Here is a 12,929-nt window from a genome sequence, read left to right as displayed (position 1 = left end):
CCCCAGGATGTTGGTCCCTGATGCTGTGTGAAGCTGTAGGGATGATGATGACAGATGCCCCAGTCTTCTTCCCTCAGGACCCCCCATGTCAGGTCCTGCTGGGAGCAGACCCTGAGTGACCTCTGCCGCCCTCATCTATGAGCCAGCCCCTTGGCGGGGGGATGGGAGGCACTCTGTGTCCCACCTCTGGGGTGACTCCAGCTGTCAGCTGTCCACTGTTGCTGCTCTTGTCAGACTCGAGTTGACCTATATGTTCTGAAATATCAGGGAAAATCTATTTCTTTTTATAGAGCTATGGATTTGATAGAACTATAATAGGAGAAAATCTATTCCTATTCTAGAATAGATATTCAAATACTATTGATATTTATGTTTTTATAGTGTTTTATATTTTTTATCTACTGAACTGAGTTGTTAGAAGGATTTAAACAAAATAATGTGTTGAAAACCAAGTTTTGATCATCTGTATTTGGCACATAAAAAACACTGAGGCTTGGACAGTTTCAAAGTCATGTAACTAATAGGAATCCTAAGCCCCAAGACCGAGTGCCGATGCCAGCCCCAAACGCTGTGCTCAGATCACAACTCCTGTCCTTTCTGTACGGGCCTGTGTTCCAGGGCTGTCTCTATTTTAGAACATCAGTTCCCTGAGAATGAGACCATCATGGTGGCTATTTAGTTTGTCTCCTTCTTAATGTTATTGATGGACTGATATACACAACCAGGAAAAGATACATAGCAATTTAATAAACAACAATGATTATACGGAAATTTTGTGTGTTTTACTTTCTTGGATTATGGAAATACTGCAACCCAGAATTAGCCAGCTTTTTTTTCACCTTCAGTGATCCCATGCCCATTGGGCTTTCCCCACCAGCCCAGCAGCCCGTGGCCATGCTACTGCCTCCTTTGCATATACTGCCCTAAAAAGTGGCCCTGGCTCTAGACTTGTAAGAATTTGTAGCGTTAGACAAGGTAGTGATAAGGATACTTAGTGGGTGAATGTTTTAAGGTTCGTCATAGCTTGTATGCCCTGCCAAATTTGAGAGTCACTCTTTAACTCAGTTATTTTAAAGCAGGAAGAACTATAGTTCTAAACAAACTTTCTGTGTGTGTGAACTAAGAAATTCACTCGATGTGTATTTTCATTTTGTTATTTTGTATAAAAACATATACATACATATATATGTGCATATATATTTGTGTGTATGCGTGTGTGTGTTTATATATATATTCTATTTCTTTCAGGAAAATTTATTCCCCAGAAAGGAATTTTGTAACCAATTTTTTTCACCTTGAATGCCACCATTGAATGTGTTTATCTTTAGTGATGGCATTTTGGAACAAACTATGGCCTTAGGTCCTAGTCTTTCTGTGTATCCAAGTTGTACTTGGTTCTTTTACATAGAGTGTTGAGGAGGGGTTGACCTTGAGAGCTTTGTCAAACTAGTCTAGAATATAAGCTTACACAGACCTAGAGTTAAGTAACCGATTAGCGAAGGGTATTCATAGCAAACTGTGTGACTTCAATCCCCTTGGGGTTTGGTTATGATATAGAGGGAATCATGTCTCACCAACGGGCCATCTATCCTCCATGGTGGGAATTGAGGGAGAGAAGAAAGCAGAAGGAAGTCACAGCGTGTTGCTAGAGGGTTTAGAGCAGAGATTTATAAAACCTTTTAGTCAGATGGTGTTGAAACACTGGATTGAATATTGTAAGGCTTAGCAGGAGGTAACCGAGAGCTATAAGAAAAGATTGTCAATTTTGGAGGAAAAAATTAAAGGCTTACTAAGTAGGAAAATAAGAGACTTATACTCGAGAATACACTAATCATGCAAAATATATTATGCTAAGTGTCCAGTGAGGGCGCAGACTGGGTGAGCTACTTGAGTTCGGGGGAGGAAAATTTCCCATAGACTGCAATGGTGAGGGAGATCTTGTTGGCCAGATGGGTCTTAGGCTGCCCCTGCAGAGTGAGTAGCATTATGATGGGTGACAACAAAGAGGGGTGAGCATACCAGAGAAGACAGCATAAATGCAGATGTGAAGCCCAGGGAAGAGGCAGGCTGTGTCTGGAAGGTGGAGAGCAGAATCTATCAGATTACTTGCATGATTCCTCACATTTCCTAACTCAGATATCATTTCAGCACTGAGCTCAAAGTAATATAGTGTAGGCAATATAGTGTCAACTTTTTAATAATACTCATTTCAGAGTCAGTGAGACCTACGTTTGACCATTAGGCAAGTTGCTTAATGTCTCCGAGCCTTATCATCCCTTCTTAGTGATGAGGGAACAAATACATACTTCTTAGGATTACCATGACATCCGAAAGAAAAGACAGGACTGTGTGTGTGCTATTTCCTGGTATATCTCTACTCCTTATTCTAGGGCTTGTCACATACGAGGTACTTGATAATGTCTGTTGAAGAGATGCACAAGACCTCGTAGCCTGGTGACCATGAAACTCTTGCTGTTATGGTGGTGGTTGTTTTTCATGAAATAAACACAATAGGTGTACCTAAGAGAAGGGTGAAAAAGATGTCTTTACTCCAAGGCTTAGAGTCTTTAACGTGCTGATTTGCTCTTCAAATCTCCAAGAGTTACATATGGAGTGAGAGCTTGCCAAACAGATATGCTTAGAGTCCTTTTATTACCACACTCCTTGTAGGACAGTTCTTCTGTGGAATATAGATTTAGGTGGGACCTTCGTGAATCCTTTCCCAAATTAAGTGCTTGAAGCTCATGGATGAAAATATCAATGCTTGGATGAAAGGAGATGGGGTGGCGTGGGGGGAAATGATGGCTCTTGGGGAACTGGGCTGCGCGGCAAGAGATGCTCATGGAGCAGTGGCAACATGGGGCCAGCTAGCCTTTCTGACTGAACATGCTCCAGGTTACTGCCGACTAGCAACTAGACACTCTACTGGGTTAGGAAGCTCGACAAAGGAATGAGGGATTAATATAGCCTGGCTGAGAGAAAAGTACTCTTGGCCTGGAACATCTCTGGTGGCCTCTACCCCAAAAGGCTAAATAAGATAATGAAATGATTCTTTTAAAGAGTCCCTCCCACCTACCCCCCGACACACCTGCCAAAGGTAATCCTTGAGGTGAAGGAATAAATGAAAAGTTAAGAGTCCTTTATAAGCAGGAAATAATTAAGAAGGCACGGTGGGGAAAAGTTCCAACGCAAAACTGAAGATGAGAAGTTGGAGGCTGGGGAGCCCAGAAACTGCACACAAAAGAGGTATAATCCACTTGACAGGATGGGGGCCACCTTGGCAGGCAGCAGAGAGTGGGCCTCAGTTATGACTTTCTGTAATGTTGACTAAGCATACAGAATAATTCCTCTTGGCCTCCCCGGGGTGACCTCACATCCTGGGTCCCCAGCTCCAGAAGCTAGAAGGTGGCAGTGACCGCAAAACTTTCAGCAGCAAGAACTAAGAGAAATGTGGGAGGGAGTTAAAGCATCTTTGTGTGTGTGTGACAACCAAGGTTGTACCAAGGCAGTCCTGAATCTGGGGCAGAACTGTGATCCTGAGGCTGATATGTCCAGGTACTCCTGCCTACGCCTCAGGAGCCCCAGGACCTAGTGCCTATCTCAGGAGCTCTGGTATTTTATTTTATCTTATTTTATTTTATTTTGTCATTTGTTTTTCAGCTTTATAGAGGTATAATTGACAAATAAAATTGTAAGATATCTGAAATATACAACCTGATGATTTGATTTATGTATACATTATGAAAAGATTCCCCCTCATCCAGTTAATGAATACATTCATCACTTCACATATTTACTTTTATCTTTTCAGTTCTACTCTCTTCGCAAATTTCAATTATACAATACAATGTTAACTATAATCATCATGTTATACATTAGATCCTCAGACCTTATTTATCTTATAACTGAAAGTTTATACCCTTTTAGCAAACTCTCATCATTTCCTTCACCCCCAGCCCTATGGCAACCACTTTCTAATCTCTGTTTTCATGAGTTTGACTTTTGTTTTTAAAGATTCCACATGTAAGTAATACCATGCAGTATTTGTCTTTGTCTGCCTTGTTTCACTCAGCCTGGTGCCCTCTAGCTTCATCCATGTTGTTGCAAATGACAAGATTTCCTTCTTTTTTAAGGCTGAATAATATTCCATCGTGTGTGTGTGTGTGTGTGTGTGTGTGTGTGTGTGTGTGTGTGTGTATCACATTTTACAACATTTTCTCGATCCATTCATCCACTGGTTGACATTTAGGTTGTTTCCATACCTTGACTATTTTGAGTGATGCTGCAATAAACATGGGAGTACAGATTTCTCTTTGAGATCATCATTTTGTTTCCTTTGAATATATACCCAGAAGTGGGATTTCTGGATCATATGGTAGTTCTACTTTTAATTTCTTGAGAAACCTCCATACTATTTTCTATAAGGCTGCACTAATTTACATTCCCACCAACAGTGCGCAAGGGTTCCCTTTTCTCCACATCCCAAACTAGCATTTGTTCTTTCATGTCTTTTTGATAATGGACATCTTAACAGGTGTGAGGTGATATCTCACTGTGGTTCTGACTTGCATTTCCCTGATGATTAGCGTTGATGAGCACCTTTTCATGTGCCTGTTGCCTATTTGTAAGTCTTCTTTGGAAAAGAATGTCTATTTAAGTCATTTGTCCATTTTAAAATTGGGTTATTTGGGGTTTTTTTGCTACTAAGTTGTATGAGATCCTTGTATATTTTGGGTATTAACCCTTTATGAGATATGTGGTTTGCAAATATTTTCTCCCATTCCATAGGTTGCCTTTTCATTTTGTTGATGGTTTCCTTTGCTGAGTAGATGTAGTCCCACTTGTTATTTTTGGTTTTGTTGTCAGGTATTTTAAAGGGAACCTCTAAATTAAAGGCTCAGAACAATCTTTGCATGTTTGAAAATCTTACTGAAAGCTGGCTTCCTCGTGTATTAGCTGTCGTCAAGGTCCTGCCTTTAAGCACCTAATGTGGTTTAAATACTGCAGTCGGTGGCCCTCACTCTCCCAGGCTATAATGGTTCCGTCAGGAAAGCAAAATGAATGTCATTTAGGAGGCTTAGTTATTGGGTGATTGGCTCAACTTCATAGACAATTTATAAAGTGCCGACTCCAAGAGCTAGTGCAAGGCCCCTGTGCAAGAGCTAATGCTGAAGCCCTTTAGCAAGGGCTAAAACAGAAAAGAGAAGGTGAGATTGGGCCAGGATGACTGTAAATCTCTCTCAGATCTGCCACCGTATCAGGTTGGGGATATTCCCTAAACCCATGCAAAGTAAAGCGATAGAAACTCTAGCCCTATATTCCTCAAATTGTGGTCCATGGACCTCTAGTCTGTGAACTGATAAGAATGGGAAATGAAAGGAGGTGTTCAGAAAATTTTATAGCAATTTGACATTGTTGTGACATTTTATTGTATTTTATAAAATTATTGGTCCACAATGGATTTGGTGGGAAACACTGATCCTTCACTACAGAGTATTTGAGAAGCACTGCGCTAACCTGAATGTCCCCAAGTCACTCTGGCCCTTAGTTATCAATGAGATCACATTAGCACACTGACCACTCACTGGTTCTTCTTCTCTTAACATCCACACAGGCCCTTCCCTCCCCACGTTGTCCATGCAACCTGCACATCTGGGGGCTCCTCTGGAGACCGCCACCATTTGTTTCAGAGCCAACCTCTCCCCCAGGCATCCACAGATGGACACTCCGTCGAGCACCTGCAGCCGCTGTCAGGCCAGGACGCGTCTGTCCTCCCAAGTTTAGCCGGCGCCCCCTTCCTGTGCTCAGAGCCGAGCTGGGTGTCACTCGCCTGGCATTGCCTTCTTTCTCTCGAGATCAGTTAGACATGCAGGACTGCGGGGGCTGAGGGGCTCTTTTCATGGGATTTTCCTCCTTCATCTCTGGCCCCCGTAGCAAAGCACATCCACAAACAGCAGCCGCATGGATCTGTTGGCCCCTCACAGCCCAATTTCAAGTTCGAGCTAGCCAGCCCCCCGTCCATAACTACGTGTTTTCCAGTTTTCAGGGGTCTGTAAAGATCATTTCATTAACCATAGCCTTCATATGCTTTATACTTACGTGCATGTTTCAGTCTTCACTTAGGTCCCATAAAGCCCCTTTCAGCTCGTGACCTGAGGGCTGTGACCAATGACATGGACAGTGCAGGAAACAGAACTATAACCTTTACAGTTGTAAGTTCCCCTAGACTCGGGAGGTTGGTGCGAGTCAATTCTGACAACAGCACAGAGGATGTTTCTATGTTTACGCAGCATCTGGTGAGTCCTGACATCTGTCCGTGCAGCTGGGCAGGGCTGGGCGTCTCTACAGGGCGGACCCCTCGCTTGTCCTCATCCTGTGAAGCCAAGCAGACGTGCCCATTTGCCCAGGCAGTTACTCATTCCCGTTGTGCTGGTTTTAAAACCGGGCACTTTGTAGTGAGCACAGGATGGAACACAATTGTCAGAAAGCACCAAGCAAATTCAAACGCTGTGTCTAAGAAATAAGAAGGGATCCTTTTATCACTAAAGATGAATTTAAAAGGAAACCCAAAGCAGAGTTGCAGGAGTAAATCCTACAGGATATGTCTGTCCATTTATGCTTAATATGTAAAATTATATACATAATTTCATGTACTGTTGTGTTTATATAAATATGTGTGTATGTAAGGAGAGGGTGTGTATTTAAGCTGCACCCAGAGCCATCTGTTTCCAACTTCACTGGTGCTTTACCACTACGACCATCCACATGCCCTCTTTATATGCATAAGCCTTCAAGTCTTTTTATTTTTTTTTATTTATTTTTTTTTACTTTTGCATCCTAGGAATCTGACTGACTTGTCATGTTTGCATCTATGTGATTTCATTTTCTAAATGTCTATGTTTCCAAACCATCTTCCTGCATATAACTTTTCTTGCTTGCCATTCAGCTTTCTTTTTCCATTCTTAAACTGTGTGTACAGGGATCCGATAGCTGATCTGTCTATAGCTTTACATGACTAAGGAATAAAAAATCCAAAGTCAAGTTTAGAGGAAACAGCCAGAGTAAACCACATGTCTGCCCTTTAACCGCTGAGCCATTTCTCTCCAGGGTGATGTGGCAGACTTGAATTTAGCTTTTGCTCTGCTATCGCCTTTGTCTGGGGTGCATCTAAGGGAACAGATCGTGAGGTTAGCAGAAGTTCTGAAAGTGACACTGAAAAGAGGAAGTATAAATTCTCTAGTTCACAGATGAACTCTGGAGGAGGAAAAAAGGGATTAGGGTGAAAACTGCATTGTGTGTGGGAGCTTAATGTGCCCAAAGGCATCAAAACCTGCCCAGGTTCAGCTTACATTTTGAATACTAGCAAGAATGACGTCAGTCATATTAAGATGCCTTCCGTCTAGCCCTAGTTCTTTAAAAAATTATGTATTGTTTGATGATGATCATTTCGAGCATTAGTTTCCACTACTTTTCATTGCAAATATATAATATTTTAGATTAATATGGTCTAAATAGGCTTTAGTGGATATGGTAGCCAAGATCCACTAGGTTATGCTGCAGTACCGAACAACTCCCCAGTCTCAATGGCTTACAATAGCAAAAGCTTATTTCTCACGTATGTTGTACATGGGCTGTGGGTTCCATCTGTCCCTTATTCCAGGGTCCACGTTGAAGGAGCAACCCCTGTCTTGGGCATTGCTGTATTTGCAGCAGGGGGAAAAGAAGTGATGGTGGAAGCATGCGACAACTCCACACGTCTATGCTCGGAAGTGCCACGTATCACTGTGCTCACGTCTCACTGACTAAAGAATGTCACGTGAGCAAGCCTGGTGTCAGTGGTGTAGGGAAGGAGAACCATCTCATAGGGAGGAGACACTGACACAATAGAACAGTCCACCACGGTGGGCTAGCCTGGTAATCACAAAATAGTTGATGATACACTGAGAGTACATTTTCCTGTAAAAACAAACCTCCCCCACAGACAACACATTTGTCAGCAGGAATTAAAGCCCCTAGCTAGTTATGAGGCCATAGGGCAGGCAAAGTCTTGACTGATTGGAATCCAATTATTTTAAGGTTTTATTTTTCCTCTCATTATTCCTTCTACTTGAACCAAGAGGCGAGTGTCAAGAAAAGATATCATCAATGGCAGGTGGTAGTCTGTGGGGGATGTGTTGCCTTGGGGCTCAGGGCTGTAAAGGGCCTGCAGAGGGGTGTCTGGGACGAGGGGCATTAGAACCCACTGTCGGTCCTCGTGGAGGCAGGGGCAGGCTCCAGTGTGGAGGCACAGCCTGGGCAATGTCACAAGCCAGGTGTGGTGAGAGAGGAGTGTGTTCTCCTTCTCGAGTGGACCGGGAAAGCAGCCCTTCTCACCACACACACAGCCCTTTCCTCTCCAAAGCATGCCGTGCCAGCGGCCTGGCCCAGTGCTTTGACTCAGGGGACAGAAGAGAGCCCCTTTTGTGGTATACGAGGCATCAGACTGTATATCAGGCCGTTTATGCAAGTGCATTCCTGGATGTGACAATTCCTGTCTCCCCAAAGCAGCGTCTAAGATATATTTCGAGTCTGTAGGAATTCAGCACGGCAGCCCACGCTCTCTGCCTTTGGTGTGTGAGTGTGGAGAGAGAATATAATTTAGGAATTGGGCGCCCTGTTGCTGCTCATTGATCCACTGCTGATCATTGATGACTGAGGACAGTGCCTTGGCCTCTAAGGTCAGAAGATCTGGATTAACTCTGTGAGTTATGGCAAATGACATATCTTTTAATCCTCAGTTTCCTCATCTGTAAAAGGGGGAAAATAGTAGTAATGACAATTGAAATCATTTTGAACATTCCGCATGTCCCAGGCACCATTCTAAGCTTTGTTCATTATGTCACTTTACAGGCCTGGATCCTAAAGCACAGGGAAGTTAAGCAACTCACCCGCTGCTACACAGCTGAGAAGTGGCAGAGTCAGAATTTGAACTCAGGGTCTCGACTACTTTCCTCTTGGCCATAATGAATTAACACAGAAAGTGGATACAAAACGTTTAGCACACAGCCCCACATGCAGCAGATGTTAAATAAATAGTAGCTAAGGCTGTTGTGATTACCTTTTTTGCCCTTGAAAATGTGAGAGATTCTTTTCCTCTCATAGTAGCCAAAGGACTAGTTTCACGGGGCAGGCAATTTTCTGGGACACTGGAATTGGCTGCTGTGTTTACCCTAATGTGCTGCAGTAATTTAATGAATGGAAATGAGGTCATTAGAAGAAAATGACATTTACTTCACCCTGTAACCTGCTTACTGTTTCCCTTTGTTGGAGAGTCCCTGGTGTTCTGGAACACATTTCCTTGAGTGATGACAAGAGGAGGTGGCTGAGGAAAATGTCAGGTGGCCTCATGCCTGGATTCAGCAGTACTTCATCCTGGGGCCAAGCACAGGCTGGAGACACAATGAGGCCTGGGGCTGGGGCAGCTCCAAATATCCCACCCCAGAGGGTCAGGGCAAGGAAGACCCCGTGGCAGGACTCCGCACCAGAGCAGCTGAGAGCTGCTGTACAAAGTTGAGGTGCTTTTGCAGGATATGTTTGGCTAAATTTCTAAACTTCTATGAATAAATTTCATTGAAATACCCTGTCTTCCCTTCCACTTCAGTAGTCATGAGGAACATCAGTAATGTGGGGAGAGGAGAATGTGCAGAGGAAACTCTGCAAGGATATAAACGCAAATGCTAACTCTGGCTCTTTTAGTGTGTGTGGTTTTTTGAGTACCAAAATATCACGCATTTATTGTAAAAATAAAATTAGAAAACAGTAAAGCAGAAAATTCATATTGAAAAAGACTAGGGCATCATCAATAAATTCAGTACAATTGATGCTCACCTGAAGGCGTTCCAATTCCGTTTAGCTTGTGTGTTCAGAAGGCACATTTTAATTTGTGACTTGGGAAGAAGAAGAAAATTATTATCTCCCTGACGTTCCTCTTTTCAGGTCCTGTCTCCTTCTTCACATGCAAATGGAATGTGAATCTTTTCCTAAAATCTGCAGTTTTATGGCCTGTGTCAAACAGGACCTTGGTCAAACTCTCAGCCATTTTATGATGGCTCAAATTCCTCCCCAGCAGCTCCAGAACATTTTGGGAAGTAAAAGAAAGGGTGGGGCAGGTTTTGGAGGCAGTGAAGATGATGAAGACATTTTTTCTGAAATTACTTAACAAGGACATTTATTGAACACATATTATGTGCTTTGACTAGTCCTCTTTAGTCTAGTTGGTGAGAAGAGATATTAACAGAGGAAACAATTTTCATTGTAAAAGGAGCTCAGAGCTGTTCAGCCATGCTCATGTAATCAGATGGCTTCAATTGCTTTTTAGCTTTCTAGATCAGTTTTTCTAATTTCAAGAGTCAGTTCCAGCCCATAACGTGCTAAGTGTCCAAGGGGGAGAGTGCTTTAGGCACCTGATGGTTGAGTCCTCTTTCATCCCTTTACCTTAAAGGACTAAATTATTTCCAGCTCTCTACCACCCTCAGCTGGGGGAGGCAAGAACACCATATCATTTGCACATAAAACCTATATACCCTTTTTTGCTTTTGATGGATAAACAAAAATGACCATCTTTTTGTTTTTGTTTTTTTCCGCTCTAGCTGTTTTCATATTTAATCATAATTATTTTTCTTATTGAAGTATAGTTGATTTACAGTGTTGCACCAATCTCTGCTGTACAGCAAAGTGACTCAGTTGTACACATATATACATTCTTTTTTATATTCTTTTCCATTATGATTTATCACAGAATATTCAATATAGTTCCCTGTGCTATACATTAGAATCTTGTTGTTTATCTGTTCTAAATGTAATAGTTTGCATCTACCAACCCCAAACTCCCAGTCCATCCTTCTCCCTCCCCCACTTCCCCTTGTCAACCACAAGTCTTTTCTCTATGCCTATGAGTCTGTTTCTGTCAAAAATGACCATTTTAATCAGTGGCTCTGGATATAGCTTGTGAAAGAAAACTACATGTTCTCCATTATGCTTAATATCATCCTTTAGCAAAGTAATTGTGGGGAAAACATTTGTTATGTTATAGCTCAAAATACTTTCTTATCCTGGAATAAATTCATGATTTTCAAACCATACCATATCAACCTACCAAGATAAACATGTAACATCTTGTTTTTCACCATAATATTACATCTGCCTAAAAGGGAAAAAGCTAAACCACAAAAACTTGTGCTGAAAATCTTATATCCTGAAGAATTAAACATACAAATACACAGAGAAGGTGAATCATCAAATTTTAAAATGCAATCTTTTTACAAACGTAGAGAAATTATTGTTCATTTCAAAGAATGTATGAACAAAGCACATACGTTGAATTCTCTGAAGCACTAATCTCTTCCTTGTAGAGCACAAGGCTAATTGAGTGATTTTTATTCCAGCACTTGTTTAGATAATATAGAATCATTAAAAAGCAAAGTGTTCTGGTTTTGAGGTTTATGACGCCTGGCCGTTTTGCTTTTCCATAAAGCCAGTAATTGCATTTTAGCCATTGTGCTGTTGTGGGTAGACCATCCATCTTCGTCTCTGCCTGCCGCTGCAACACAGATATAGGTTTCCAGGGTCACATTTAGAAAATAATATAATCGATTCTGGGTTATGAATTTTGTCTAATTACCCCCTCTTCTAGATTCTGAAGACAACACGTACATTTTAAGAAATTGCAAACACATTTCCCATAGGACAGAAGCTGATTTATTACAACTTAATGGAGAGTGCAATGGGATCATTAAACTTTGGCCCTTTACTTTTCTGAACAGAGAAGGATAAGTTTCTTTGTGTTAGTGATCACTCCTGCCCCACGTCCCTGCTTTCTTGGGGTCTCTTCAGTGACAAGCTCAATGGCAACTAGACTCAGTAGTCATTTTGAACATTTTCCACTAGGTTTTTGTTTTGGCAGTTTCGTTTTGGCCCTCACGGTTCACTGAATTACGTGCTAGCATATTTTTCCATGTGTAGAAATTAGTGTATTGCACTGTCACTTAGTCACCTATTCATTGTTCAAACAAAATTGGCTGATGTGTCCTAGTCCAATGGCTTTGAATACCCAACGATGTTTCTTTCTCTTAAACTGTTGGCTCTTTCTTTGAAAAAGCAGATAGAACCAAATCCCATTTCAGCGAGTGAGGTTTATCCTTGCTCCTTGTAGTAATTTCCTAAGGCTGCTGTAATAAATTACCACAAACTTGGTGGCTTAAAATAGCAGAAATGTACTATCTCGTAGTTCTGGAGGCCAGAAGTTGGAACTCCATTTCACTGGGCTGAAATCAAGGTGTCAGCAGGGCCATGCTCCCTCTGGAGGCTCTAGGGGAGAACTCCTTCTTCCCTCTTCCAGCTTTTGGTAGCTGCCAGCATCTCCTGGCATGTGGCCCCATCATGCCAATGTCTGCCTCCATGGTCAAGTCGCCTTCTCCTTTTCTGTCTGTATCGTGTATTTCTCTGCCTCCCTCTTGTAAGGATGTATGTGATTGCAGTCAGGGCCCACCTGGATAATCCAGGACATTCTTCCAATCTTAGGAACCAATCTTAACTTAATCACATCTGCAAAGTCTTTGGCATGTAAGGTAACATTCACAGGTTCAAGGGATTCAGACCTGATATCTTTGGTGGACATTTTTAGCCTACTACATTTATATATAACAAAAGCAAGGTGTCCCATACTCTTTAATAATGAATCACCTCTTACATGATCTCACTTGGTAGTTTTTAAAGAGCTCCATGCTTGTAATGGTATAAGGCCTACGAGAATCTATATCTACTTTCATATAAATGTGGATTTGGACCTCTCTGCCAGGTGGGGCTGTAGATGGATATATTGCTAGGCTCCTTGAAAAGCTTTTTGTTCTAATATTTTTATGCAGAGACTGACCCAGTATGGAGGGGCATGG

At 42.0% G+C, this 12,929-nt stretch overlaps 1 protein-coding gene across 1 annotated transcript in view; it reads left to right on the top strand.

Moving 5' to 3' along the window:
* The window catches only part of LOC307184283 (chondroitin sulfate proteoglycan 4-like), a gene marked incomplete at its 3' end in the record, with an annotated part of 64,186 nt that overhangs the window by 40,521 nt on the left and 10,736 nt on the right, over window positions 1–12,929 (top strand). The window contains 1 exon segment of the mRNA XM_079917634.1: window positions 6,124–6,296. Within this exon segment, the coding sequence (XP_079773760.1) occupies window positions 6,124–6,296 (173 nt within the window).

This window comes from Stenella coeruleoalba, assembly GCF_951394435.1.
Source record: "Stenella coeruleoalba genome assembly, chromosome: 3".
NCBI classification, from domain to species: Eukaryota; Metazoa; Chordata; class Mammalia; order Artiodactyla; family Delphinidae; genus Stenella; species Stenella coeruleoalba.
Note: the sequence above shows the minus strand (reverse complement) of the source record. Positions and strands in the feature narration are given on the sequence as shown.